This window comes from Chionomys nivalis, chromosome 24 (assembly GCF_950005125.1).
Source record: "Chionomys nivalis chromosome 24, mChiNiv1.1, whole genome shotgun sequence".
NCBI classification, from domain to species: Eukaryota; Metazoa; Chordata; class Mammalia; order Rodentia; family Cricetidae; genus Chionomys; species Chionomys nivalis.
Genome location: NC_080109.1, coordinates 11711878 through 11737739, shown reverse-complemented (window position 1 = coordinate 11737739; position 25862 = coordinate 11711878). Strand labels below are relative to the sequence as shown.

The following is a 25862-nucleotide window of genomic DNA, read 5'->3' as shown; positions in this document are numbered from 1 at the left end:
CCTGTCTCGAAAAACCAAAAAAAAAAAAAAAGTAGCCTTTGATTGTTTTCCTCTTTTTCATTAAAAACATGAGCCAGACACAGTAACTCACCCTTGTAATCCTTGCACACAAGACATTGGGCCAGAAGAAACATAAATTCAAGGCAAATCAGGTACCTAGCAAGATCTTCCCAATATTAATCACAGATATTAAACAATGGAACCCGCATTCCCTGGGTAGAATTTTTCTAACAGAATGAAAAGTATGACATGGTATCTTTGTCACTTGGTTAGAATACATGTGAGAGGCTTCCTCGTTCAACTCTGATGGACTCGCTAGTCACTGGCTAAGGTGAGCTCGGTAAGCAACTAAGAAACTGGGCAAATACGCTGGGCAGTGGTTTCCAGGAAGCCCAAGGCAGCAATCCTGGGAGGGAGGAAGCTGTCCCGTGAGCATCACAGTTCAGGGCAGCAGGCTGGAGTCCACTGGAGAGGATGCCATTGCTGACGTGTAGATCAGGGCAAGCAAAGAGATTAGAATCTGCAGAGATGATGAGGAGGGGCTGACAGCTCACGTACAGATCCCTCACGCGTCCAGCTGAGGGCTTTACTGCACGGAGCAATAGAAAGCTTAACTGAAGTAGCTGCAATAGAGGTGAGAACAGAAGAGAGTACAGAGGTGAAGCTTTGCTGAGGACTGCCAGGTTCTGATCACATGAAGCGGAGAACCCTCATCTAAACATGGCTAACACCTGTATGCCATGCTATAGAAGTAAAGTCCACACTCTGGGCTAAGGCCTACTGCAGACTTAGTCCACGTGAGCTTAAAGCGAACTGCTGATAAGAGCTACAAGGAAAGCAAAATTGGAGAACTGAGCCAACAATTCCCAGGAGCACGGGAAATCTCTTAGGCTTTCGCGGACTGGCTTAAGTAATCCTTAAAACTCTCCTCTACAGAAAAGGAAAAAATAAAACAAAGAAAAAAAACCCAAGTCCAGCAGTGAATAGTCAGTGAATGACTCAGCTGCAGCCTCCAACTAAAAACCCAGAAGTCCTCAAAGGAATTAAACAGTCCAGGGTAGTGTGTGTTTACATTACCCCATTGTTCAAGACAATCGCCTATCAATAAATCACTGCATGTAAAGAAACAAGATGTGACTGGGAGTCAAGAGACAGAAGTCAGTAGCAACCAACTCCTTGTAGCTCATAAGGTGTGCTTTGAAGACCTTAGAATGGCTGCAGATGTGTTCAGAGTTAAAGGTAACTGTGGCCCTAATGAAAAAACAAAGTATATCAACAGAAAGATGGAACATTAAAAATCAAAACATTGTAAGCTGACTGTGGTGGCATATACACCTTTAATCCCAGCACTCAGAAGGCAGAGGCAGGTGAATCTCTGAGTTTGAGGCCAGTCTGATCTACAGAGGTCCAGACTGGCCAGGGTTACACAGAGGGACCCTGCTTCAAGCAAACAAAATTAAAATGTTGGAATATAAAACATAATAAACATAGAAATAAATAACAGATTAAAATGTACTTGCTCTGTTTATCAGAACCAAGAAATAAAGGTAGCAGTCGTGAGCATAAGTGAGAGGCACAGTAAGGAGACCCTAGTCAAAGCTGCTCCATGGTAAGGGGAAGGTTGTCATTGTGGAAAAAAGAGAGAAAATCAAGACCCACCTGGGGGAGTCTACCATGGCAACCTTTCAAGACAGAAAGAAGGACAGACAGAAAAGGCAGGGAGAGGGGCAGACTGCAAGTGCCAAAGTTATGGGAGAAGACAGCAAATATGGTGGAGTGTCCTGCCAGTTATGAGGGGTTATGCTGCAGGGGGAGGAGGGCAGCTTAGTGGAACAGCCTGGGAACTAGCATGGGGCTCTGCCCTGTGAGGGTTTGCTTGAGTTCACAGAGAACTGGATGCCCTCTCTGGAGGCTGGAAGGCTGTGAAAGCTGATGAAAACAGAAACAAACAGAAACCCACTTTACAAGGTTTCTGAGGGATGCTGCGAGTGTTTATAGGAGTCAGTGTCCTGCCTGAGCTGAGTCCAGACTGCCATCTTGGGGGTTTGGTATTGATGTGGGATTCCCCTCTGTATGCTGTGAATATGTTTTATTACCATTGGTTAATAAAGAAGCTGCTTTGGCCTATGACAGGACAGAATATAGCTAGGCAGAAAAACTAAACTGAATGCAGGGAAAATGAAGGCAGAGTCAAGTAGACACCATGTAGCCGCCCAAGAAGCAAGATGTGAGGTAACAAACCTTGAACCTAGTGGTAAATTATAAAATAATAGAAACAGGTAAATTTAGGATATAAGAGCTAGCTAGGAATATGCCTGAGCCATTGGCCAAACAGTGCTGTAATTAATATAGATTTCTGTGTGATTATTTGGGTCTGGGCGGCCAGGAAATGAAAGCGCAGTCTCCATGTACATGGTACTAACAGTGAACATGGTCAGTGCAAATTATCCAGTCTGAAGAAAAGACAGGAAAAAGGCTGAAAGAAAATTAGCAGGAGGTTAGAGATTTGCAGGGCACTACAAATTAAGATGCACGGTATAAAACTGTTAGGGACAAGAAGAAACCGAAACGAAAATATTTACAGAAACAATCTTCATACACTTTCCCAAATTCTATAGGCAAACGACATGACCATCTAGAAACTGAGACTACGGAAAGCCACAAGGTAGCTTGATACAAAGAAGCGACACACCCACCCATTGTCTCCAAGTATCAGCAGTGTTAGGGTTGGAAACCTGTGCCTTAAAGCAGCCAATAAAAATAATTACAGTAACAGAAGAGACATAAAGAAGAAAGGGAATTAAATGAAACACTAATGGATAGTTAAGCGATGGCAGGACAGAGTGTGCAGAATGCAAACTGCTACACTTAAGTGTGGTGTGGCTGCTGTACTTTCAGTCAGTTTCACGCTACTCAATGCTCCCAACAGAAAAAAGTCATCTTTAAAAACGTTATTGGGACAACTGGATATCTGTATGAAGAAAGTGACTTTCAAACACTTTCTCACCCTTAATAAAATTTTCTATTTGAGGCAGATACGTAGCACACACTTTTACTGATTATATTGTCAAGCTCCAACCCTCCCCAAGATGGCATTCTGGACTCAGGCTTTGCAAACCCTCAGGGCTCCCTGGCCACAGGGCAGCTGCCTCCACTAGACCATGTGGCAAAAGGGCTTTGACTTACATCTGCCAGCTCACTCCGGATGTAAGCAACAGCACTCCCATAGAGAAGAAAGCACCCTACACGTCATCCCTGTAGTAAGGATGCTCTCCCTCTACTCTGCCTAACCACTAGGTTCTCAGAGAAGTGACTTTGCATGTGGTTTTGAAGTTGACTTAGTGGGTCAACATTGTCCTTGACCTACTTTTACCACCTTAGCCTTTCCTCTACTTTGCCCAGCGGTACATGTACCTGGTGTTTGGTTCCCGGCTGCTCAGTCCAGAAATAACCACACAGAAACTGTATTATTTGCAATACTGTTTGGCCAATAGCTTATACCTATTTCTGGCTAACTCTTATACCTTACTTTAATCCATTTCCATTAATCTGTGTATCACCACAAGGCTGTGGCTTACCGGCAAAGTTTCAGCACATCTGTCTCTGGTGGCAGCTCCACCCAACTCTGCCTTCTGCCCAGCATTCAGTTTAGTTCCCCACCCCACCCCCTCCTAGCTCTGTTCTACCCTGCTCTGCTATAAGCTCAAGACAGTTTCTTTATTAACCAGTGGTATTCACAGCATACAGAGGGGAATCCCACATCACGACGCCTCATGACCTTCTTAGTCCCATACTATAAAAGTTCGTATAATTTCTCCCCTGGCAAAACACATCACTTGTGGTAACCAGAACCCACATTCTTGGCCATGATCATTCATATTCGGATGTGAATGAGAAAGCCAGTTTCTCATTTACTTTAAGGAAGAGGCATTTTTACACTGTGAGAAAGGAGTGATGTGCCTGAGGCTTCCAGGGCCACAGCAAGAAATGGTAACAGTGAAGAGACAGGATGGACCCTGGAATCTTCTGGGCACAGCACAGTAAGCTTCTTCTAAAGCAGTGTAAGACGGTGAAAGTTATTCAAGATTAGATGATCAGGGATTTGGAGCTATTCGGGCAACATAGCTCTGACTTCTCCATATACACACATCTCATTACTATTATAAATAAATTTAAGATCATTAAGAAAACCCCACTGTGTTTTTTTTTTTGGTTTTTTTTTTTTTTTTTTTTTTTTTTTTTTGGTTTTTCAAGACAGGGTTTCTCTGTGGTTTTGGAGCCTGTCCTGGAACTAGCTCTGTAGACCAGGCTGGTCTCGAACTCACAGAGATCCGCCTGCCTCTGCCTCCCAAGTGCTGGGATTAAAGGCGTGCGCCACCACCGCCCGGCCCCACTGCGTTTTTAAATGTTGATGTGTGCCAAGTATCTGAAGAAGTCCTTGGAAATCTGGTCCCACATTGACCATACGTGGGCTAACCAGAGAGCGGATGGAGTTTGAAGGAGTTCCAATGAAAACTGGTCTTTGAGTAACCCCAAATCCAAATCCGAAGGCCTCACTTTAACATTAAGGAAGTTACAAGGTACGGTGGCACAATAACCTTAGCATCTAGGAGGCTGGGTGGGTGAGAGGACTGCGAGTTTGAGTCCTGATGGATTAAAAGGTACAAGGATGTAGGAATTGCAAAGACACTGACATGGGCTATTACAGTACAGCATCCATCCTTCTCCCCACCCAAAACTAGCGCTGCCTACCCCTCTCTCTGCAGTAATGTTCTATTAGAGAATGATACGGGATTCCCAAAATGGCAGTCTGGGCTCAGCTTTGGCTGGACATGGACCCTCATAAACACTCAGCTTCCCTCAGAAACCTTGAAAAGTGGGTTTCTGTTTGTTTCTGTTTTCATCAGCTTTCACAGCCTTCTAGCCTCCAGAGAGGGCATCCAGTTCTCTGTGAACTCAAGCAAACCCCCAGAGGGCAAAGACCCATGATAGTAGTTCCCAGGCTATTCCACTAGCCTGCCCTCCTCCCTCTGCAACATAACCCCTCATAACTGGCAGGACACTCCCATCATGTTTGCTGTCTTCTCTTCTCCCAAACCTCTGACAATTGCAGTCTGCCCCTCGCTCTGTCCCCGAGAGGTAGCCATGGCAATCTCCCTCAAGATGGCTCCTGGTATTTATCTACAATAAAACCCTGCCCCCTAATTACGGGGCTCTTTTGACGGTGGTTTCTTTACTGAGCCCCAGCTTCCAATTTCTACCAGTGACTTTTTTTTTTCATTCTCTCCTTAAGAATGGTGTGTTCTAGATGGGCACTGCCTTTGAACCTGTGCCCTGGTATGAGAAGACACTTGGTGCAGGGTGCTAGGCAATCACTGGCAAGCAACGTGAGCTTAAAGAATACACAGCGTCTTCATATACTCGGGAGTCTTCTGAGACTCCCATAGACTGATGACCCAGGGAGAAGGTCACAGGCTCATTATAGGGAACCACACAACATAGCAGTTTCCACACAGAATTATAAATCAGCCATCACAGGACCTGACTGCGGGTTTTGAGGTTCTATTTTCCGAGGAAGGTTTGAGCTCTTACCACCAGGTAACTAGTAAGAAAGGAGTTACCTGTTCTTTATCAACTCTGAGAGAAAGCTGCTTAATCCTTGGCACCTGTGGACAAGGCATCCTCTTCCCTCCCTTAGTAACAGGTCCAGCAAGGAAACGCCGGCACTGTGAAGGCACAGGAGATTAAAATCAGACTCGGCTTCAGACTTTCGTCTCAATGGTGAGCTCGTGACAACAAAAGCAGCTTTTCTTGTTTTTGGAAACTCTTTATTCACAAGTTGCTCACTAAGCAGAAAACACACTGGGTGGGTAACAATGCAGCGTGGATCCTCTGCCTTCCCTTTCCAACTCAGACGCTGCTGTATGATCTCTAATACCACCTTAGCCTCTTTGCTTTTAGGAAATGCTCTCTATCACTCCCAAGGTCTGTGGAGAAAAAAAAAAGCACAAATGCAGTGACATCTAGAAACACTGACTACATATTTGTACTACATTTTTTAAAAAAAGCACGAAATCTTGAATTTTCTTGCTTTGATTCTCCATATTTCTACAATAAAATATCCAACAAAGCTCAGGAGATTGCTGTCAGTCAGCAATAAGCTATGATGTCACACGAGTGGGGCTTTCAAAGGTAAACTGCTGAGTGGAGAAGTAAAACAAAACTCAAACGTGAAAGGGGATTCACTATATAATAATATATATTATTATATATAATAATACTGAAGCCTCCGTAACCTTTAAACACTTAGGAACCTGAAATAACATTAAATACTACCTTATAACTCGGAAATACCACATTGTCAAGTATCTTGTGGACGAAAACAATACAAATGAATTTTCTTCAACATAACTTCAGTAAAGCTTTTACGAGAAATATGTGTATATATGTATACACACACACACCCATATATATAAATAATACCACCTAAGCGCCACGCTGAGCTTCATGAGACTAGACTATCTAATAAATACAACTCCGCATGGTTTTGTTGCTGTGGACGAGTCAGCTCTTCTTTCAGGGAAATCTTAAGGAATAATAATCTATAGACTAGTCATCCAGACGACGTCTGTTCCTTTGGCTGCATTAGCAAAACCCTTTGTTTGCGTTGCTCCACTCCTCCATCACCTTGTAAGGGGTCCACGTGAAAGTCTGTGAAGTCAAATCACTAGTAAGTTTATGCCGCGGAGCTTCCGACTGGGCGTGCTCTGTGAGTCTCAGTGTGGGAAGCCAGCACTCTGAGCCCTCCCTGCCCTGGACATCTGAAGTACGGCCTTAATAATGGCATGTGGTGTTCCTCAGCATGACCTGCCAAAACGTGATGATCTCCTTGGAAGAGAAGCCATGGGCGGCAATCACGCGTCTGAGCTGGCAGACATCCAAGTGGATTCTATACAGAAAGAAGAGATTTGTGTCTTCTGGGATATGAATGTCCACTTTTAACAAATTCAAGCAGATCCCAACATAAACATCTTCAAACTTGATGGGTTTCACGTGACTCATCATTTTATAGATCCTTGGCACAAGGTCCCTGGAGAGAATGTAGCCCAACCCACTACAGTAGGGAGGGAACACCTTGAAAGGGTACTCCTGATACGAAATATGGTTTTTCTGGAAAAATCCTCTATATGAATAGTTGTCAATTAGAGGGTAACCTGTGAAAAACCTCTCTGAGTGGTTTACATTTAAAAGATACTTGACTAAATTGCCAGTGTTGATGAAAACATCAGTGTCTGTTTTCATGATATACTTGGCATTGGGGCAAAACTCAATTACCCACCTGAAAGCCATAATGGTTTTCAAGGTCAAGTTATTATATGTGTCTAAAAAATCTTGCCGTATAATATCGCCATAGAGAAGGTGTTCGTCTTCTAGGGACAGCGCTAACACCTTGTCTTCCTTTTCGGCCTGCTGGCCTAATAAGAAAAATGTAAGAACCTCATATCCCCACCAGGACTTCTTTTCACCCCAAGTGACTCTAATCGCTTGTCTGGCTTTCACGTCTGAGGGGCGTGAGGTCACCAGGATGACCAGGAATGGGTTCTGTTGAGAGCAGTTCGAATGTTCCCGGAGCGTGAAGCGAAAGTCTTGTCTGTAAATTGGCTCATACTCATAAAAGTACATCCAGTTCACACGCTCAATGACATTGTAGTGGGGAAGGCTGAGGTACCACATCACCAGGAAACTCAGCAGGGACAGCAGCAGGAGGCTCCATTTGAGGGATCTCAGTGACATCCTATTGAGAAGGGTAGTCAAGACAGCCGGGGCCATTCACAGCAGCAGCGAAGTACGGAAGGCACGGGTTCTACAAGACGGAGCAAAGGCTCGGTGAGTGTCCACCTCCTCAACAACACACGTCAGTTGCTGTCATCTAGTCAAGAAGAGAGAATGGAGAGAGAGAGAGCTCCCAATCAACAGTAGACAGTCTGACCTAAGCCTGCCTGGCTACATTTAACACACTGATGAACCACCACCCCAGGGTGCATAGCAAGACCCAGGTTAAAACAGACCCAAGAATCATTTTCAAACAACACCTCTCATTCGACACAAATAATTGTAACCCCAGTTATTTGGGAGGATGAGGCAAGAAGACCACAAGTTCGAGGCCAGCCTAGGTGACCTGGAGAGACCCGGACTCAAAATTAAATGTAGAAAAGAAAAATGAGAGCTAAAAAATATTCCACCAACAAGTAAGAACTAGAAATATCTGCTTTCTGTCCTTGCTCATTTTACTCTATTTATGTTGCTTCCAATTCCAGGATTCTAACATTTTTAGCTGAATAATATTCCATCTTGTAGATTACCACACTGTTTTTATCCACTAACCCATCGCTCGGCTCTGCAACGGGTTCTGCATCTTGGCTACTGTGCTGCAATACGTAAGCAGGTCTTGCTTGCCTCTGACTGTATCCCAAGCAGGCTTTCTAGACTGTGTTCGAGTCAAGTAACACCACTGCTATCAATTTATCCTAAATACTAATCAGAAAACTGTGTGGGTCCTTTATAATAAAGAAAAAAATATGATTTAAAAGTCTATCATAGGAAACCTTTGAAGTGAAATTATGGCTACCTCATTCAACAAGATACCTTCACCCATTACTTGAAATTTTGCTTCCCATAATTCCTACATTCATATCACTGACTGAAATATGGAGCAATATACATGATGTACACTTCTTTTGAAAAGAGAGGATGATAAACACCCAGAATTCTATGTGCATATATGCAGAGCAAAAATGTGCTCCACCAAACCAACGGTCTCATCTTTGGGGTTGCTGGGAGCTCACACTCTTCCTTTGTGTCTCATGGGATTATACATGCATTGCTTTGGATTGTCTGTGTTCCCTCTGTAAATAAAAAAAAACACTAGATTTTGTGCCCACAGGGCATCACGTTCCGCTAAGTGGTGCTGAGCCTGTGTAGAGGTTGGGAGCCTGAGTGCTACCCTGTCCTAGCTGTTACCCACAAGTGTGACCTTGTACCATTCATGACACTTCTATCATTTTAAATTTTCTATTGTTTTAATACACATCATCTCAATCCAGGGCATGCTCTGAAAAGCCCGTTCGGATGTGCACGTATCTCACAGTAGTGCTGAGAGCAGACACTCACCGTTACAGCTTGCTGAGAGAGATGGGTTTCACTGTATCTATTTTATAAGTGGATTTTAGAATATTCACATGAAATACAAAGAATATTCTCAAAAAGACTAGGATTCACAGAGATCCACCTGCATCTGCCTCGTCTCTGCCTTCACCTCCAGAGTTCTGGGATTAAAGGCATGTACCATCAAGCCTGGCTATTAAAGGATCTCTTTTTACTATGAAGAACAGTGAATTTAAGGAGAAATGGAATGTAAGATGCAAAGGTAAAGCAAGAGATTATTAAAAGATATGAAAGACTTGTAATCACAGCTGAAAGAATGGAAATAGACAATGAAGAACACAAATAATTTTTTTCATATAGTGAAGAGGATGAACCTAGAACAGTGGTTCTCAACCTGTGGGGCTTGACCTTTTCAAGGGGTGGGGGATAAACCTTCACGGGGTCACCTAAGACCATTGGAAAACATAGACATTTACATTATGATTCACAACAGTAGCAAAATTACAGCTATGAAGTAGCAATGGAAACAGTTTTATGGTTGGGGTGAGCACAGCATGAGCCACTGTATTAGAAATTTGCAGCATTAAGAAGGCTGAGAACCAAGAGGCTGTAGAAAGATGACGGCTACGTTGATTAAGTGCTTGCCCTGCCAACACAGGAGCCATGCACGTGAAAGCTGCCTCCTGAGTGACAAGATGATAGAACACATCCCTATCCTCCTGTCTCTGCCTCCCCAGGAGACAGGAGGATCCCTGGGGCCTGGTGACCAATCAGTGAGCTCCAGATTCAGTGAGAGACAAAGTCCCATAGAGTAAGGTGAAGGGCAATGCTGGAATGCAGAGGTAGATGGCTTGCTGAGCGTAATGCAGGGCCCTGCGTTCAATTCACAGACCAACCAATGAAAACCAAACAGAATCTTAGGGGGAAAAATAAAGTGGAAAATGACTGAGGAAGACATTTGATGCCAACCTCCGACCTTCATACACATCCACGCCAGCCCCGGACTCCCCCATGCACTCACATCCACCCCAGTCCCGGACTCCCCCATGCACTCACATCCACCCCAGCCCCGGACTCCCCCATGCACTCACATCCACCCCAGCCCCAGACTCCCCCATGCACTCACATCCACCCCAGCCCCAGACTCCCCCCACCCCATGCACTCACATCCACATCCACCCCAGCCCCAGACTCCCCCATGCACTCACAGGAACAAGTAAACATGCACAAATTGAAACTGAAATACCAGGTAAAAATGAGATGGCTCAGGTGGGAAATCCTTGCCATACAAGCATGAAGACCCCGGTTTAGATTTTCACCACTCACATAAATGGCAGATACGGTATCACGTGTTTGTAACCTCACTGGAGTGGGGGATGGCTTGGTAGAGAGTAGTAGATTCCTTGAGCTTGCTAGCTACCCAGTTTAAGTAAATTGGTGAGCCCCAGGTTTCAGTGAGGGAGCCTGTCTCAAAAAATGTGGAGAGGAACTGAAGGAAAGGCCTGACGTTGATTTCTGGTTTCCATACATCTGCGCACGCGCACACGCACACACACAAACACACACACACACACACACACACACACACGCCTACCTGCCTGCCTGCAAAAGAACATTGTAAATGAGAAACTCTCCACACTTTGTTCAGTAGGAATAAGGATGAGGATAAACATAGTTTTTGTTAAAACCATCATATGTAAGAATCTATTCTAAACTGGGGTGAGATGGCATAGTGATTCAAAGTGATTGCTGCTTTTGCAGAGGACCCAGGTTTGGGTGCCACCACCACATGGCTCATAACCATTTGTAACTTATATCCTCTTTGGTCTCCTTCTCTGTGGTACACTTTCACACTTGCAAGCAAACATTTATGCACCTAAGATAAAAATGACTAAATAAAATACTTAATAAAAACTTTAAAGAAATTTAAAAAGAATAGAAAATATAAACCTTCAGCATAACCAGCAGAAGAATGAATATGGACATATATCTTCTGAGTTGAATGATGGAAACAACAAACAAGTAAGCCAGCTACTGACGAGAAAGAGAGGGGAAAGCAGAAAAAATGTATGGCAAAGGAAAACACGAAGCCAGCTGCTGTCAATGCGAACGGACGTCAGTCCGGGGCAGTAGCTCACCTGAACCACAGGGGTTTTCACGGCTTGGCCCAAATTTCTGCCACATGCTACGTAAAAGGCTCACACCTAAAACAAAACACAAAGTGTTTAAAACTTAAACAGGAAAGCATGTGCCAGGAAAATGCCAATCAACAAACTAGCCATTCACCTCATGTTTTCTAAGTGATTCGCATTGAAAAGAAACAAACATTTGTCGCTAACAAAGTATCTATATGACATATCTCTTTATGGCCATGTGTTTTGTGTGGGCCCCTGTGGTTAAGGTGAGCTACTGCCCCATATTGATGTACGTTTGCACTTAACAGCAGCTGGCTTTTGTGTTTTCTATGTGCCATGCGGATGTGATTGCATGTGTGTTTGGAAGTGTGTGAAGGTCAGAGTTCAACAAAAGCACCCCCCAAAAACGTAATTAACGATCATAAAGCTACATCACACACACAAAAAAAAGCATCAGTGTGGGCAGCCAGACTAACCCAAGACTTCCTCAGCGGTCCCGACGAAAGGAGAAACGTGACTTTAGTTGTGTCCTTGTCCAGTAGCCGGCTAGTCAAAGCTGGTCTTGGGCTCCAGCCAGTGCCTCGAAGTAGTCAAGGCTGCAGCTTCTGAAGACCCGACTCTTCCCTCGAAGCTGTGGTTATCAGTCCTTGGGTAGCCTTTGGAGGCGCTGCACGGTCTCTCTGCCGACACAGAGCTCTGCTGACCTTGGCCGTTTTCCTCCTGCAGAGAGTATAAAATAAGAAGCGGCGCTTAATGAACTTCTTGGTCCAGGTGTGTTTGCGCTGGCCTTTAATGCCAGTACCCGAGAGGCAGAAGCATGTGGATCTCTGGGTTTGAGGCCAGCTTTGTCTACAAAGCAAGTTCCAGGGCTACACAGAGACACCCTGCCTTGAAAAACAAAAAAAGGAAAAAACTTGTTTGGCGCAAGTCATCAGCTTCTGCCAGACCCCCAGCCCCAGGTATTGCTTTTGTCTTCTTGCTTCTCATTCTATTTCTCATCCCTGCTTCTCACACTCAACACCCCACTGTTCAGGGTCCTGATTCCAGCTGGTTTGGAACATTACAGTGCAGGCAGCAAAGCCTGAAATACCTGTTTATAAAGCCAATCCCACAACGTCCAGACTCCCGAGTGCTGGGCTGACAGTGGGTGCTGCCACCCAGGGCTTCAAGATTTTCCCTGTATCTAAATGCTATGATCTGAACTGTTTGTTCCCGCCAAAACCCATGTTGGGGGTTGGTCCCCAATGTCATGGAGTTTAAGAGATAATAAGAGGAAGGGGGCCCCATTATCACAAAGGAAATAAGTTCCTAATGAAATGAGTTCGCCATCTTAAGTCAGCTGTGATAAAGCAGGCCTCTCGGCTTCCCTCATCCCCTCCCTCGCACACACGCTCATGGACACATCCCACTTCCTTCCGCTCTATGTGAGACAGCATACAGATCCTCTTGGGAAGTCAGACGAATAATCCTTTCCTTAAAATCTGAAAATTACACTTATTTGTTGGTTTTGATACACGGTTGGGATCTAGAGAAGAACTTCCAGGACTTGGTAAAGAAGTGGATTGTGGGGATGGCGCTCAAGTCATCAGGCTTAGTGACAAACAATCACCCACTGAGCTACCTCACATAAGTACTGTGTTTTCAGCATTTCCAACTCTTTCTCTCCCTTCCACTCTTCCCTTGTCCTCTTCACTCCCTCTCAAATCGACCACTTTTTATTATTAGTGCATGCGCACACATACAAACACCTCTCTCTCTCTCTCTCTCTCTCTCTCTCTCTCTCTCTCTCTCTGTGTGTGTGTGTGTGTGTGTGAGAGAGAGAGAGAGAGAGAGAGAGAGAGAGAAAGAGAGAGAGAGAATTCATCCTGTTAAGTTCATTTTGGTGTTGCTTATATGAATATGTATTTATGGCTAACCACTTATGATTGAGATAGTCTATCACTGTCCTTGGAGAAGTCTGATTCTCTGAGCAGAAATTAATTACCTACAGCTCTTCAGAGGGGCAGGGCCTTGGGAGATTTCCCATATCTGTGTTGGCATGTCAGCTGGTGTTGGGCATTATGTAGGTCGTATTTAGGAGGTTATACTGGGATGCGTGGGAAGAGCTTCCGTTCCCTGCCGTGTACAGAAGACACTGTCTTTCAGCAGACATTCTCATCCTCAGCCTCTTACAATCTTTCCTCTCCTCCTCCTGCAGGGCTCTGATCCTCAGGAATAAAGACTGCATTGTAGATATATCAATAAATATGCAGAGTATGGCAGCAAGTACCTGAAAATCAGTATTTACAAGGTAGAAGCAGGAGGACTGAGAGCTTGAAATAATCTCCAGCAACACAGTGAATGTAAGGCCAGCCTGGGTTACAGGGTGAAACCCAGTCTAAGCAATTCTCTCCTTGTATTTTATTCTATTGCTGTGAAGACACCAGGACCTGAGTGCTCTTCTAAAGAAAATCATTTAGCTGGGTGGTTTCCAGTCCAGAGGTTCAATTCATTATCGCTATGGAACATGGTGGTGTGCAGGTAGACGCTGTGCTGGAGAAATCGCCGAGAGTTCTACATCTTACCCAGGCAACAGGAAGTGAACTCAGACACTAGGCGGTATCCCTCAAAACCTGCCTCCACAGTGACACACTTTCTCCAATAAGGCCACACCTCCTAATAATGCCACTTCTTTTGAGGCCATTTTCTTTCAAACCACCATACCTTGAAAACAAACAAAACAAAAAAAATTACCACTGCCCCTAAGGTAAGATATGTCTTTACTTCTGTATAAAACCTGCAGACCTATTTTCTGTCATTTTTCTCTGAGAAATACTGAGAAACAGCTATGCATTCCTATTTTAAAACACTGCATTAGGCTTTTAAATCTGGAGTGTGCACAGACTGCATGCAAATACAACACCATTGTACATAAGGGATTTGAGTGTGAGAGAACCTGGGAGCCCACAGCAGTCCTAGAAGCCCCCTGTACTTGTTTTTAAGGCTGCATCAAACATTTACTTAAAAAGAAAAAAATACAACAACAACGAAACCTGACACTAGGTTACATATTGTGCTGGCTAGCTCTATGTCACCTTGACCCAAGCTGGAGTCATCTCAGAGGAAACAATCTCTATTGACAGACTGCCTGCATACGACTGGGGTGTAGGCAAGCTTGTAGGACATCTTCTTAATTTGTGATTGATGTGGCCATTGTGGGTGGCCTGGTGGTCCTTGATGCTCTAAGAAAGCAGGCTGAGCAAGTCATGGAGAGCAGGCCAGTAAGCAGCACTCCTCTGTGGCTACTGTAATGGCTCCTGTCTCCAGGTTCCTGCTGGGTTTGAGCTCCTGCTTTGGTTTCTCTTGATGAACTGATTCAGGAAGCATAAGCCAAATAAACAAACCCTTCCCTCCCCAAGTCACTGTTGGCCATGGTGTTTCATCATAGCCATAGTAACCCTAACTAAGACACGGATGCCACTTGGCAATCCTAAAACACTAAAATACAGGCTACCTTGTTTACCCACAACATTAACTCCAATGTCCTGTGTGTGTGTATGTGTGTGTGTGTCCTGCCCCCATCGCTCCCCCCTACCCCTTGGCAATCCTAAAACACTAAAACACAGGCTACCTTGTTTACCCACAACATGAACGCCAATGTTCATGTAATTTGAAAACACATTTAAAAAAAAAATCTGTTTAGGATACAGCTGAGTGGTAGAAAGCCTGCCTAACCTGTGATTGCTGGACTCAACTTCTAGCAACAGACACACACGCACACACACACACACACACACCTTTTTTTTTTTTTTTTTTTTTGGTTTTTCGAGGCAGGGTTTCTCTGTGGCTTTGGAGCCTGTCCTGGAACTAGCTCTTGTAGACCAGGCTGGTCTCGAATTCACAGAGATCCACCTGCCTCTGCCTCCCAAGTGCTGGGATTAAAGGCGTGTGCCACCACCGCCCGGCAACACACACACCTTCTATAGAAACTCAAAATCTTTGCAAATACAATCCATAGAGGATCTCAATCACATTGTAAATTATTTTTTAATCTATAACTGAACATCAACAATGTAGTACATTTCAACAACTTAGTGAGTCACCAACACTTAATTTGAAAATTATTTCCTGGCCGGGCGGTGGTGGCGCACGCCTTTAATCCCAGCACTTGGGAGGCAGAGGCAGGCGGATCTCTGTGAGTTCGAGACCAGCTTGGTCTACAAGAGCTAGTTCCGGGACAGGCTCCAAAACCACAGAGAAACCCTGTCTCGAAAAACCAAAAAAAAAAAAAAAGAAAAAAAAGAAAATTATTTCCTGGTGTGGGGGCAGAAAGCATTTTTTCCCTGCTTCAAAGGATGATGCATAGTTTACGGGAAACCAATAGCCCTAGTTGATAAGGAAATGGCCTTTTTTACAGAAAAACTGAAGTCAGAAATGTCTTTGAAATCACTTAATTGCAAAGCTACCATTTTGCGAAAATACCAAAGATACCCTGTGTATACTGGTATGAAAAGACTCCCAGAAGTAAAGAAATTAGAGGTAGACTAAACAATACTAACATTTTTTTACATTTATTTCTTCTGCACGTGTGTGTGTGTGTGTACTCACATACATGTGGAAGTCAGAAGACTACTTGTGGGGTCAGTTCTCTCTGTCTACCATGTAAGTCTAGTGTGCCAGGTTTGGTGGTAAGGGCTCTTATCTGCTGAGCCACCTCACTGACCCTGTCATACTATCTTTCTAGTAGAAAATTTAGAATGTATATTTGTCGTGGTTTAAATGAAAATGCCCCCATAGGGAGTGTCACTTCAGGAAGGGTGCCCTTGTCAGAGTACACATGGCCCTGTTAGAGAAAGTATGTTGTGTCACTGGGGGCAGGCTTTGAGGTTTCAGATGCTCAAGCCATGCCCAGTCTCTCTCTCTCTTCCTGCTGACTGCTGATATGGATGGAGAACTCTCCACTCCTTCTCCAGCCCCATGTCTGCCTGTGCACTGCCATGCTATGATGATAATGGACTAAACTTCCGAACTGTAAGCCAGCTCCAATTAAATGTCTTCCTTTACAAGAGTTACCAAGGTCATGGTGTCTCTTCACAGCAGTAGAAATCCAAAGACAATGTATATTAGAAAAGTAACAGAAAGAGACATGTGATAGATGGAAAGAAAGGGGTAGATCAGAGAAGGCGTGAAAGCAAGACTTTCTAATGTTACAAGCTGTAAATGTTTTATTAAATCTCTTTACTTATCCTTTATAACTATATTGTTTGGTTGGTTGGTTGGTTTTGGGGTTTTTTTTTTTTTGGTTTTTTTTGGACAGGGTCTCACTATGTAGCTATGGCTGTCCTGGAACTATATAGACCAGGTTGGCCATGAACTCATAAAGATGCACCTGCCTCTGCCTCCCAAGTACTGAGATTAAAGGCCTGTGCTACTATGCTTGGCTATAACTTTATATATTTATCCAATGTACTAAGGTCCTACTCACACTGTATTACCCTCTGTTACCCCTCCCACTTCTGCTGAACCCCCTTCTTCCCACCTAGTCCACCTTCTGCTTCTTCCTAACCCACTGAGTTTATTGAAGGCCACCTTACGAACGCAGTAGGGTGATATTTATTGGGATGTGGGTAACTTAGCCAGTGGCTACACCACTGAAGAAAATAACCCTGCTCCCTTCCCTGCAGTAATATTAACTGCCAAAAGTTCTTCCTGGAAGGGTGAGGCTCCATGAAACCGTCCCCCATCCATGATGGTATGCTCAAGGTATCTATAGCATGTGTTCACACTTACAAGCACCATGTCCCTTACACCTAACTTTCAGCTCTTACAACCTTCCTGCCCTCTTCCATGATGCATGCCAGTGTCTCAATCATTCTCACAGAAGGAATGGGCATCTCAGTTTCTGAGCCCAAAATGTCCACCCTCTTCCACTTTCTGCTCACACCCAACTGCATCTAACCCACAGACACCTGGAAGTAATTCAAACAAAACTAAACTACGTTTTTTTTTCCCCCCAACGGAGAGCTTCTCTGAGATTTCAACATGTATTCTCTAAGGATATAATATGCCATATTTATTACATTATTTAAAAAAGAATCTGTTTTAGCTTTTGTTGTCTCTAGGAGGGAGGAAATCATTCACAGAAATCTGGTCCTGGGAGACCTTCAGAGACATCCCATTGAAAAGGCTTATAGTAATTATTCTGAGTAATAGTTTGAAGCAAATGCAAATCAGCTCAATTCCTTTTACGTAATTCTGTAAAGCTGAGCCTTTACTTTTCCTGTGACACAGTGAGTCCATTCTAGTAGAACACTTACATTAATTTGTCTGTACAAAATACCACCAAGAAATGTGCAAATGGGGTCCAAGTCTTCATGATTGAGGGATCCTCTCCCAAAGTAAACAAGAAGGCTCATAACAGCACTCTCTCTAGGCCAACTCAGAACCTGTGTACTTTTCTGTCAGTCACACCTGGGAACCTGGCAGAGCCTTCTACCCAGCTGTCACTGTTGAGGTCAAGGTAAGCAGCTGTCTACACAGAACTGCTAGCTTGAGGCCCAGCGATGACAGCAACACCAAGTTCGCCAGGGCACCGGTTCACGTCATGAGAGCCTCATGACCTGATGTGTTTTACCTTAATGTCAGGACTCAGCATCGGTGTTTCCCCGGCTCAGCTTTGAGTCCCTGTGACTTTTTGTGGGCCCACCAATATCAGGGGCCTTGAGTACCAGCCTCAGTACCCCCTCACGGTCTCAGAATTGGATGCTTATGGCAGGCGAGGATCAGAGGGTAAAAGATTAACTCAAGTAAATTACCTCTGCATCTTCTTTATTTTTTATGTGAGGGAAGAAAATGAAGTAAAGGGGGCACAGAGAAGGAGAAAGGGGAAGAAGTGGAAGTAGCATGGAGACGAAGAGTAAGAGTAAGGGCTAATCTCCACTAGCGTTCTAGTTTTTACAGACGTAGTTGGAAAATGAGAATATGCACATCAAAATCACAAGGAGGGGCAGGTAGAATCTGACAAAGCTGTACTCTGGAACAGGTAATAACACTCTTCTCTGCAGTCATACTCTTCTGTACTCAAAGCGCACCGCTGCTTTCTGGCTGAGGGACTCCTCTGCCACCTGACCACCACCACCCTTCTCCCTCTCCTTGGACCCGGGGCTCACACTGCTGGATACCCAGGAACCAGGCTCCACCCCAAACCAACCACTTCAGTTTCCCAGGGTGAAGGGATGCACTGTTTTCAACTCCCAGATGACCCCAGTGAGTCCTCACAGGCCAGCGCTACCTGGGATGTGAGACTCGAGACTTGCAGAGCTCCAGCCGCCGGCCCAGATTTCCTAAACAATATCCCTAAGTGACTCACAGGCTTAGGGGATTTGAGAAGCTCCGGTTACCAATTTGTACAAATCTTTTACCCTTTGAGGCACTGACTAATTTTTCTGTGAAAAGGAACAACAATGCCTTCTGCCTGGGTCTTCTGTGACGACCACGTGAACAGAGCACGGCCAGCATCTAGGGTGGGGCTGGTACCCAAGACCTCGGTAGGCACACTGCTGCCATCGGCACCCACCCTCGATGCTCCTAGCTCTTACTTGACTGTATTTGTTCTGTTTACAAAATCTGTAGTTACTCCCAAATGTGGTATGATTCCACCACATGTTCCGGTGTGGTTAAACAGCAGATAAACCCCAAGGGGGTCTACCTTTGCCCTCCAGCTAGCCTGCCTTCTAGAGGCCCAGGTTTCTTTCTCTCTAGAAGGTCAAGTGCCTGCGCTCCCACTCCTCCCGCTCCTCCGCGGTGTCCCTGGCACTCCTGGAAGAGATCCAGCTGCTGCAAGTGGACTCTGGTTGCTGTCCTCTCACGCTCTGCTCCCTACGGTCCTTTCTTCCTTCCCCGCCATCATTTTGCACTGAGTTTCCTTTCTCCTTTTCCGGCATGACTTGTACTGCTACAAGTCCTACCTTAGGCAACTGCAGCAACCACGAAATGCAGGAGCCTTTTCCATCCGATGCCCAGGATACTAGTGAGCACTGAGACACTTTATTTGAGGTAAATATCTTTAATGTTTTTACAATTAGTGTGTGTGTGTCGCGCACGCGCACCAGTGCACACAGGTACGTGTCGGAAGACGACCTGCGGGAGTCAGTTCTCTTATCCCACCATGCGGGCCCTGGTGTCGACCCCACTGAGCCATCTCTCCAGCCTACTATGTAAATTTACATTTGTCGCCTCATTGAGGCACAGTCAGGCATCCGTGGGAAACTGACTTTTACTTAAGACAGCAACTGGTATATTTACTTAATTTAACAACGTAAAAAAATGAAATGTTTTACTTTGCCAGAGCAAATAAAAGCTTCACATTAAAAACACTTCCTTGGGGCTGGAGAGATGGCTCAGAGGTTAAGAGCATTGCCTGCTCTTCCAAAGGTCCTGAGTTCAATTCCCAGCAACCACATGGTGGCTCACAACCATCTGTAATGAGGTCTGGTGCCCTCTTCTGGCCTGTAGGCATACACACAGACAGAACATTGTATACATAATAAATAAATATTTAAAAAAAATAAAAAAATAAAAACACTTCCTTTCTTTTCTGCTGTGCATCTTTATACTCTCCCTCTCCGTCATTTTACCAGTGTGGTCCGGGCACTGGAGCAGGTGAACTGTCTTTGTATTTCTATTTGTGTGATGACTTTGTAAACCTTCTTCATTAATCACTAATACTATACTAGTTCATGTTGGGGACTATGGACCCCTAGGCTTTAAATTTCCTGAGGCCGCTTTGCCTGCCTGAGTAAACAACTTGTTATGCTTGCAGCTGCTCTGAGAAAAACAACTTGTTTTCCTGTGCTTGCAGCTGCTCTGAGCACGAGGCAGGGGCGTGGTTTCTGGTGGCTTGCAGCTGAAGGACTCCGAGAACTAGGGCGTGGCCATTGGTCAGGGAAGGCACTATATAAGTTGCCCTGGACCACAATAAAATTGGCATCTGACCTCATCCCACTTTTTCAGGGTTCCTCCAAAGACGGTCCTGAGACACCCGAAAGAGCCCAAACTTAGATTCTATGATGAGAGCGAGGTGTTTTTTTGTTTTTTTTTGTTTTTTTTTTTGGTTTTTCGAGACAGGGTTTCTCTGTGGCTTTGGAGCCTGTCCTGGAACTAGCTCTGTAGACCAGGCTGGTCTCGAACTCACAGAGATCCACCTGCCTCTGCCTCCCGAGTGCTGGGATTAAAGGCGTGCGCCACCATCGCCCGGCGAGAGCGAGGTGTTTAAAGCTCCTTATGAACAAAGTGGAAAATTGCACATCCAAAGACAGAAGCTAGATAGCTCGGAATGTGGCTAACCCATCATAGCTACGCTTCATGTTTATACAAAAGCCTTAATTGCTCAGTTTTTAAAAAGATTTTATTTGTAACCATATGTATGTGTGTATGGATGTGCACTTGAGTGCACCTGCAGACACCAAAGGCATTAGATTCCCTGGAACTGGAGTTACTCATGGTTGTGGGCCACCGGATGTGGGTGCTAGGGACCGAACGCTGGCCCTCCACACGCACAGCCCTCTTCCGCACCCTGAGCCATCTCTCCAGCCCCTAACCTACTTACATTTGAACAATGAACCTGAAATAGTCACTGACTTTCAGAAAACACCCACACTGAGCACCACTCCGAGACTGTCACACACTTCCAATAGGGAGTGAATTTAAATCCCGTCATTCTGCAGCCATTTCTCGGCTCTGCTCCTGAAGTCCCAGCCAGCTCCGGCAGCACCAGAGTCAAGCGTGGTCTGAGACACCAAGGAGGGGGGCTTTCATCCACGCCAGATGGGAACAGAGGTCTGCTGCCCCTGTGTGCTGGGGAGATGAGTGGGCTTTTAAATAAAGTTTACAAGCATCATGTCCTGTTCCCCAAGAACGTTTACTTGTAGTCAAAGCCACCCTGAAGATGGTGCTTTATTCTAGACCTGGGGATCAGGGCACGCAGGGTTCTTGGGCTTCCTAGCAGACAGAACCAAAAGCAGCAGGAGCTGGCATACCTGCACAATTTTCATTTTGCTTCTGCCACCTTTACTTTCACTCGACAACAAAAACTCCACTCTTGGCCATCAGTAGTGAGGTTAGGGGCTTTATGTTGGGGGGAGTGGGGTTTGTGTTTTTGTCTGTTTTCATTTGTTTTGCTTTGAAAGAGGCTCTGTAGAAGTCTATAGCACTTCCGAGGCAAATTTATAAAGCAACATTTTGCAACACTAGATTTTTCAAAGGCCCACGAACACATGGACTAGAACCTGAAGCTCTTCAACTCCAAATGCTGTGCCCCTTTTCCCAAAGCAAGGCTCCTGCTTGCGGGTCAGACCTCACATCCAGTCCCTGAGTCTCTGGACTCATGACTCCAAGTTTAGCCTGCACCTCATGAGTGAAACCAGTCTGAAGAAAACCGGGGATGTCTGGAGTTCAAATGTTCCTAAATTAGCAACCGGTGTGCAGGGCAGGGCGCTAAATTTGTGCTCTCCGACTGTGCTGATGCCCAATAAAGGTGCAAAGGTCACAGCCTACGCTAGGATACAGGAACTACTTAATACTACAATAATTTAGAAAGTCTGTGTGTAAGGGCCCTGACTGAGCACCTGAGTGTCCAGGCCCTTCCCTTGCAGAACTCTATCAGGCTCCACCCACAGAACACTGTAAGGCAGCAAAGGCTGGACCCAGAGCCTCCAGACTCCGGTGGCCAAGCTCTTTCTGCCTTAGAGAATGAAAAACCGGAGCTCAATTCTGGGGCTTAAAAACCCACCAGTACCTGAGTTCACTCCGAGCAAGACTAGAAATCCCACCAATCCCCACCCTGGAAAGCTCCACCACCGAGAAAACTTCCAGTGTTCCTCTACCTTCCTAATGTTGGGACACTTTAATATAGTTCCCCCTTGATATGTTGGGGTGAACCCCCCCCATGAAAACAAAATCATCTTCATTGCTACTTCATAACTGCAACCTCGCTACTGTCGTGAACTGTAATGTAAACACGTGTTTCCCAAAGGTCTGCGGTGGCCCTCGTCAGAGGGTTGCTCAATCCCAAGGAGCGACCGACAAGTTGAGACCCACTGTCCTGCCCAAAGCGGTCTCCTGCTTAGTTCTTTGCTCTTTCTCGCCTGAAAGGAGGCAGCCACCCTCTTGCATCTTTCCCTAGGAATCTCTTGTGTGAGGTTTATTGTGCCATGTGACTTTGTGGTATTCCTTGGCTCCTGGCTGCCAGGACACCTCTCTCCCTCAGAGCTGTAAGGCATGCAATGGGGAATCCTTTCCTCTCACAACCGCAACACTCACAATCTGTACATTTTTAGGACACACTTTTTTTCTAAACATTTCTACCCCGCGGTTGGCAGAATCTATGAATACAGAACCCACGCACCCGAAGGACTGACTGTATTTATCAAACAGATATCAGTTTGGAAATATCCGCTGGAGCTAATCCATAAAAGTCATCCCCTAAAGCAGCAATAAAATATCCAGATTTTATTGTCTTTTTTCCCCTCATGATACAAAGGAGTCACAAAATGAAAAGGGGTTCCTAGACTAACCAATAACATGTTCCCTACGTGCGATGGATCCAGAAGGGTAGACTGAGCTGGGAACTGGTACCTCAGCTGTGTGTACAACGGGAAGGCAAAAGGTCTGACTTCCTAGTTAACTAGGGTCAGGGACAGAGGACAGCTATTACTGACTTGGCTTTCTGGTGTTTTACTCCTCCGTTTCACAGGGCTCCAATCAGCTCCTAGGCCCAGCCCTAACTCATACCTTTACCATCCCCCTTCCTCTAATTCACACTAAGGCAAGAATCCTGCTAAAGAAGGCAAATCAGTGTTCACACAACTTTTATTTATTAAAATAAAAATTACTTTCCACAACCCCCAAGGAGATGCTGCCAAACAGCCTGCTGAAGGGTAATTCTGAAAGCACCTGTTGGTTAAGTTCATTCAATCTTGTTTGACTGTCCAGCTGACCTGACCCACGAGATGATACCATGCGGCCCTTTATCATGCAGTCCAGCTGACCTGACCCACGAGATGGTACCATGCGGCCCTTTACCATGCTATAGCTCCTACCGCACAGCCAACTGCGTCAGACAAGTGTGCTTTTCCTGGATGATACGTCTAAGTGTAAACAGGATAAAGGGATGTTCTGAAATGAGATGCCACCTTCACCATGACAGAGTAGGTTACCAGCCACCCCCAGGCAGGGCATTTCCAACTGCATAAATTCGAATCAAAAACACATTAAACTCACAGGATTTCAGATTAGATGAAACCACTAGATAAATGTGTGTGGGGGGGAGATTTCCATATTCTCTGCTTTAGCTAAAATACAAGTCCTGCAAACAATTGAATGGAAGAAGACACTACATCTTGGGGCTGGAGGGATGACCTGGTCGTGAAGAGCACTTGTTGCTTTGGCAGGAGACTAGAGCTCAGGTCCCAGCACCCATGTAGTGGATCAGATCCACCCGGATCTGGAACTCCAATTCTACGGGATGAAATGCCCCACTTCTGACCTCAGGAGGCACCAGGCATGCCTCTGGAACACATACATACATACATACATACATGCAGGCAAAACACGGTTTTCTGTGTGTTTTTTTTTTTTTTTTTTTGGATTTTCGAGACAGGGTTTCTCTGTAGCTTTTTGGTTCCTGTCCTGGAACTAGCTCTTGTAGACCAAGCTGGCCTCGAACTCACAGAGATCCGCCTGCCTCTGCCTCCCGAGTGCTAGGATTAAAGGCGTGCGCCACCATCGCCCGGCTTTTTTTGGGTTTTTTTAGAAAATCTTTTTTAAAAGTATCAAACAAAACAGCAACGTTATGACAGCTAAAAGCAATGTTCCATTCCCGACAAACTGCTTTAGGATAAGTTATTATGCATCAGCAGACAGGCTCTTCGTTTCCGGATAGGCCTCGATGCTCTCTTCAATTCTCTATTCTCTACCTGTCCCACGAGCAAACGGAGTATTGAATCTTAACAGTTTCGATAATGGACCATTCTCAATGCTGCAATTCCCCAACGGCCATTCATTTTAAACAAACCTCTCAACGTGAACGAGAAAACACCACACTCTCCTCTCAGTACCAGGTAGGTCCCTTCTCTAGAGTGACTGCAAGTTCTCTGTGAGGTATCAACACTTCAAAGAGCACAGACCCCCTGCATCTGCCTGGAACACCCAGAGCCAAAACACAAATATTCTCTGGGTGAAGATTACAAATTCCATTCGTGCTACCTCCAAAAACAAACGGTTGGGCAATGTCTTCCTTGGCAGTCGCGTTTCCTAAGAAAGCAGCCGCTTCTCCCAAACGCTGGCAGTATGAAAAATAAAACCTACTCAGTTCAAAATCAAACCCTGCCTTTTAGTCTTGCGGTCAGAACCACCAAATACAGCCATCTGTGCTTGTTGCTGGCATCATCCTTTCCACGCTCCTCCATCTAATATTTTCTTTAAAATGCTTTGCTGGTTCACTCGGATCTCTTATTAATTCCGAGCCTTAAACCTTGGGAGTTTTCTCCTTCCTCTTGCCAAATCTCACATTCCCTTCCTCGGGTCCATCTTGCCGGCCATCCCTCCCCAGGAAGCACTCTCCTACCCAGGGGACCACCGGCCCTTTCCCACCAGGAATGTGCGTTCCTCTGGGCCTGCTGCGGGTCCCCCAGCGCGCTGACACTATTCCCAAATTCTCCTCAGCCACGGTGACAACCAGGCCACCACCCCTCGCGTCCCCCACACCCCCGCCGCCAGGCTTACAACGCCCGGGGCCTGGCTCTCCACGCGCACCGGAGCTCTTCCAAGGGTCCCGATTCCAGGGTGCCTTGTCCCCGAGCCTCGAGAGTCGGCCGAGAGCACCCGAGCAGCCGCGGTGGCCGGGGCCCAGGGCGTGGCAGCTCGCCCTGGTGAGGCGCTCCACCGAGGAGCGACAAGCGACCGGAGGAGCCTTGGGCCCGGGAGCCCGGACCCGCGGTCCCTAGAAGGCTGCGCCCCGAGAGGGCCGCTCCGCCGCCGCCCAACCGTCTTCCCCTGCACGCCCGCCCCGCACTCACCTCGGTCGAGTCGCTGGCACCCGCTGCGATGCTGGCCGCGCTCGCTTCCTGCGCGTGGACAACAGGCTCCCCGCAGCCGCACGCACGCCCAGCGCGCGCCTCCTGCACGCACACGCGCGCGCTCGCGCTCGCACCCGGCACCCGCAGCCCGGGGCTGTCCTCGCCACCGTTGTCAGCCACGGCCGCGGGCGCTGGCATCTCCGCCGCAGGCTCCGGGCTGAAGTGCAGGTCTGCTTAAGACGCCCTGCTCCTTGGCACGTGCCATCTTCCACTAGCTGCCTAAAATGCTTAGCCAAAGGGCGGGACTTCATCCCAGGACTCACTGGGAAAGAAGAAGCCTGGGCAGGATTTCGGAGTGCCAGGAATGAAAGGTTGAGGACACTCCTGTTGCCTTAGGTCCCTGTGGGTAGGAGGCTCAGGGAGTCAGTCGCTGGTACACAGCCCGCACCCCCTCACCCCCAAATGCTTCCAGAAACAGTTCATTCCTATGGACACTTAATCATCTCCC

The 25862-nt window shown here is 46.0% G+C and overlaps 1 protein-coding gene across 5 annotated transcripts; it reads right to left on the bottom strand.

Annotated features, from left to right (window-relative positions):
- Positions 1-16: 16 nt before the first annotated feature.
- B3galnt1 (beta-1,3-N-acetylgalactosaminyltransferase 1 (globoside blood group)) lies at positions 17-25762 on the bottom strand. Of its 5 annotated transcripts, XM_057757059.1 has the most exons (6): positions 25355-25762; positions 11777-12020; positions 11304-11369; positions 7340-7930; positions 5622-5726; positions 17-623 (listed from the first exon to the last, which is right to left on the bottom strand). In XM_057757059.1, the coding sequence occupies exons 4-6, from the start codon at positions 7828-7830 to the stop codon at positions 611-613; spliced, it is 609 nt and encodes a 202-aa protein (XP_057613042.1). In that variant the 5' UTR covers positions 7831-7930; positions 11304-11369; positions 11777-12020; positions 25355-25762; the 3' UTR covers positions 17-610. The 5 variants fall into 5 exon arrangements, with proteins under 5 accessions (XP_057613042.1, XP_057613039.1, XP_057613040.1 ...); XM_057757056.1 differs by lacking the exons at positions 17-623; positions 5622-5726 and having other exon boundaries at positions 5766-7864; positions 25355-25758; XM_057757054.1 differs by lacking the exons at positions 17-623; positions 5622-5726 and having other exon boundaries at positions 5767-7930; positions 25355-25757.
- Between the last annotated feature and the right edge of the window lie 100 nt (positions 25763-25862).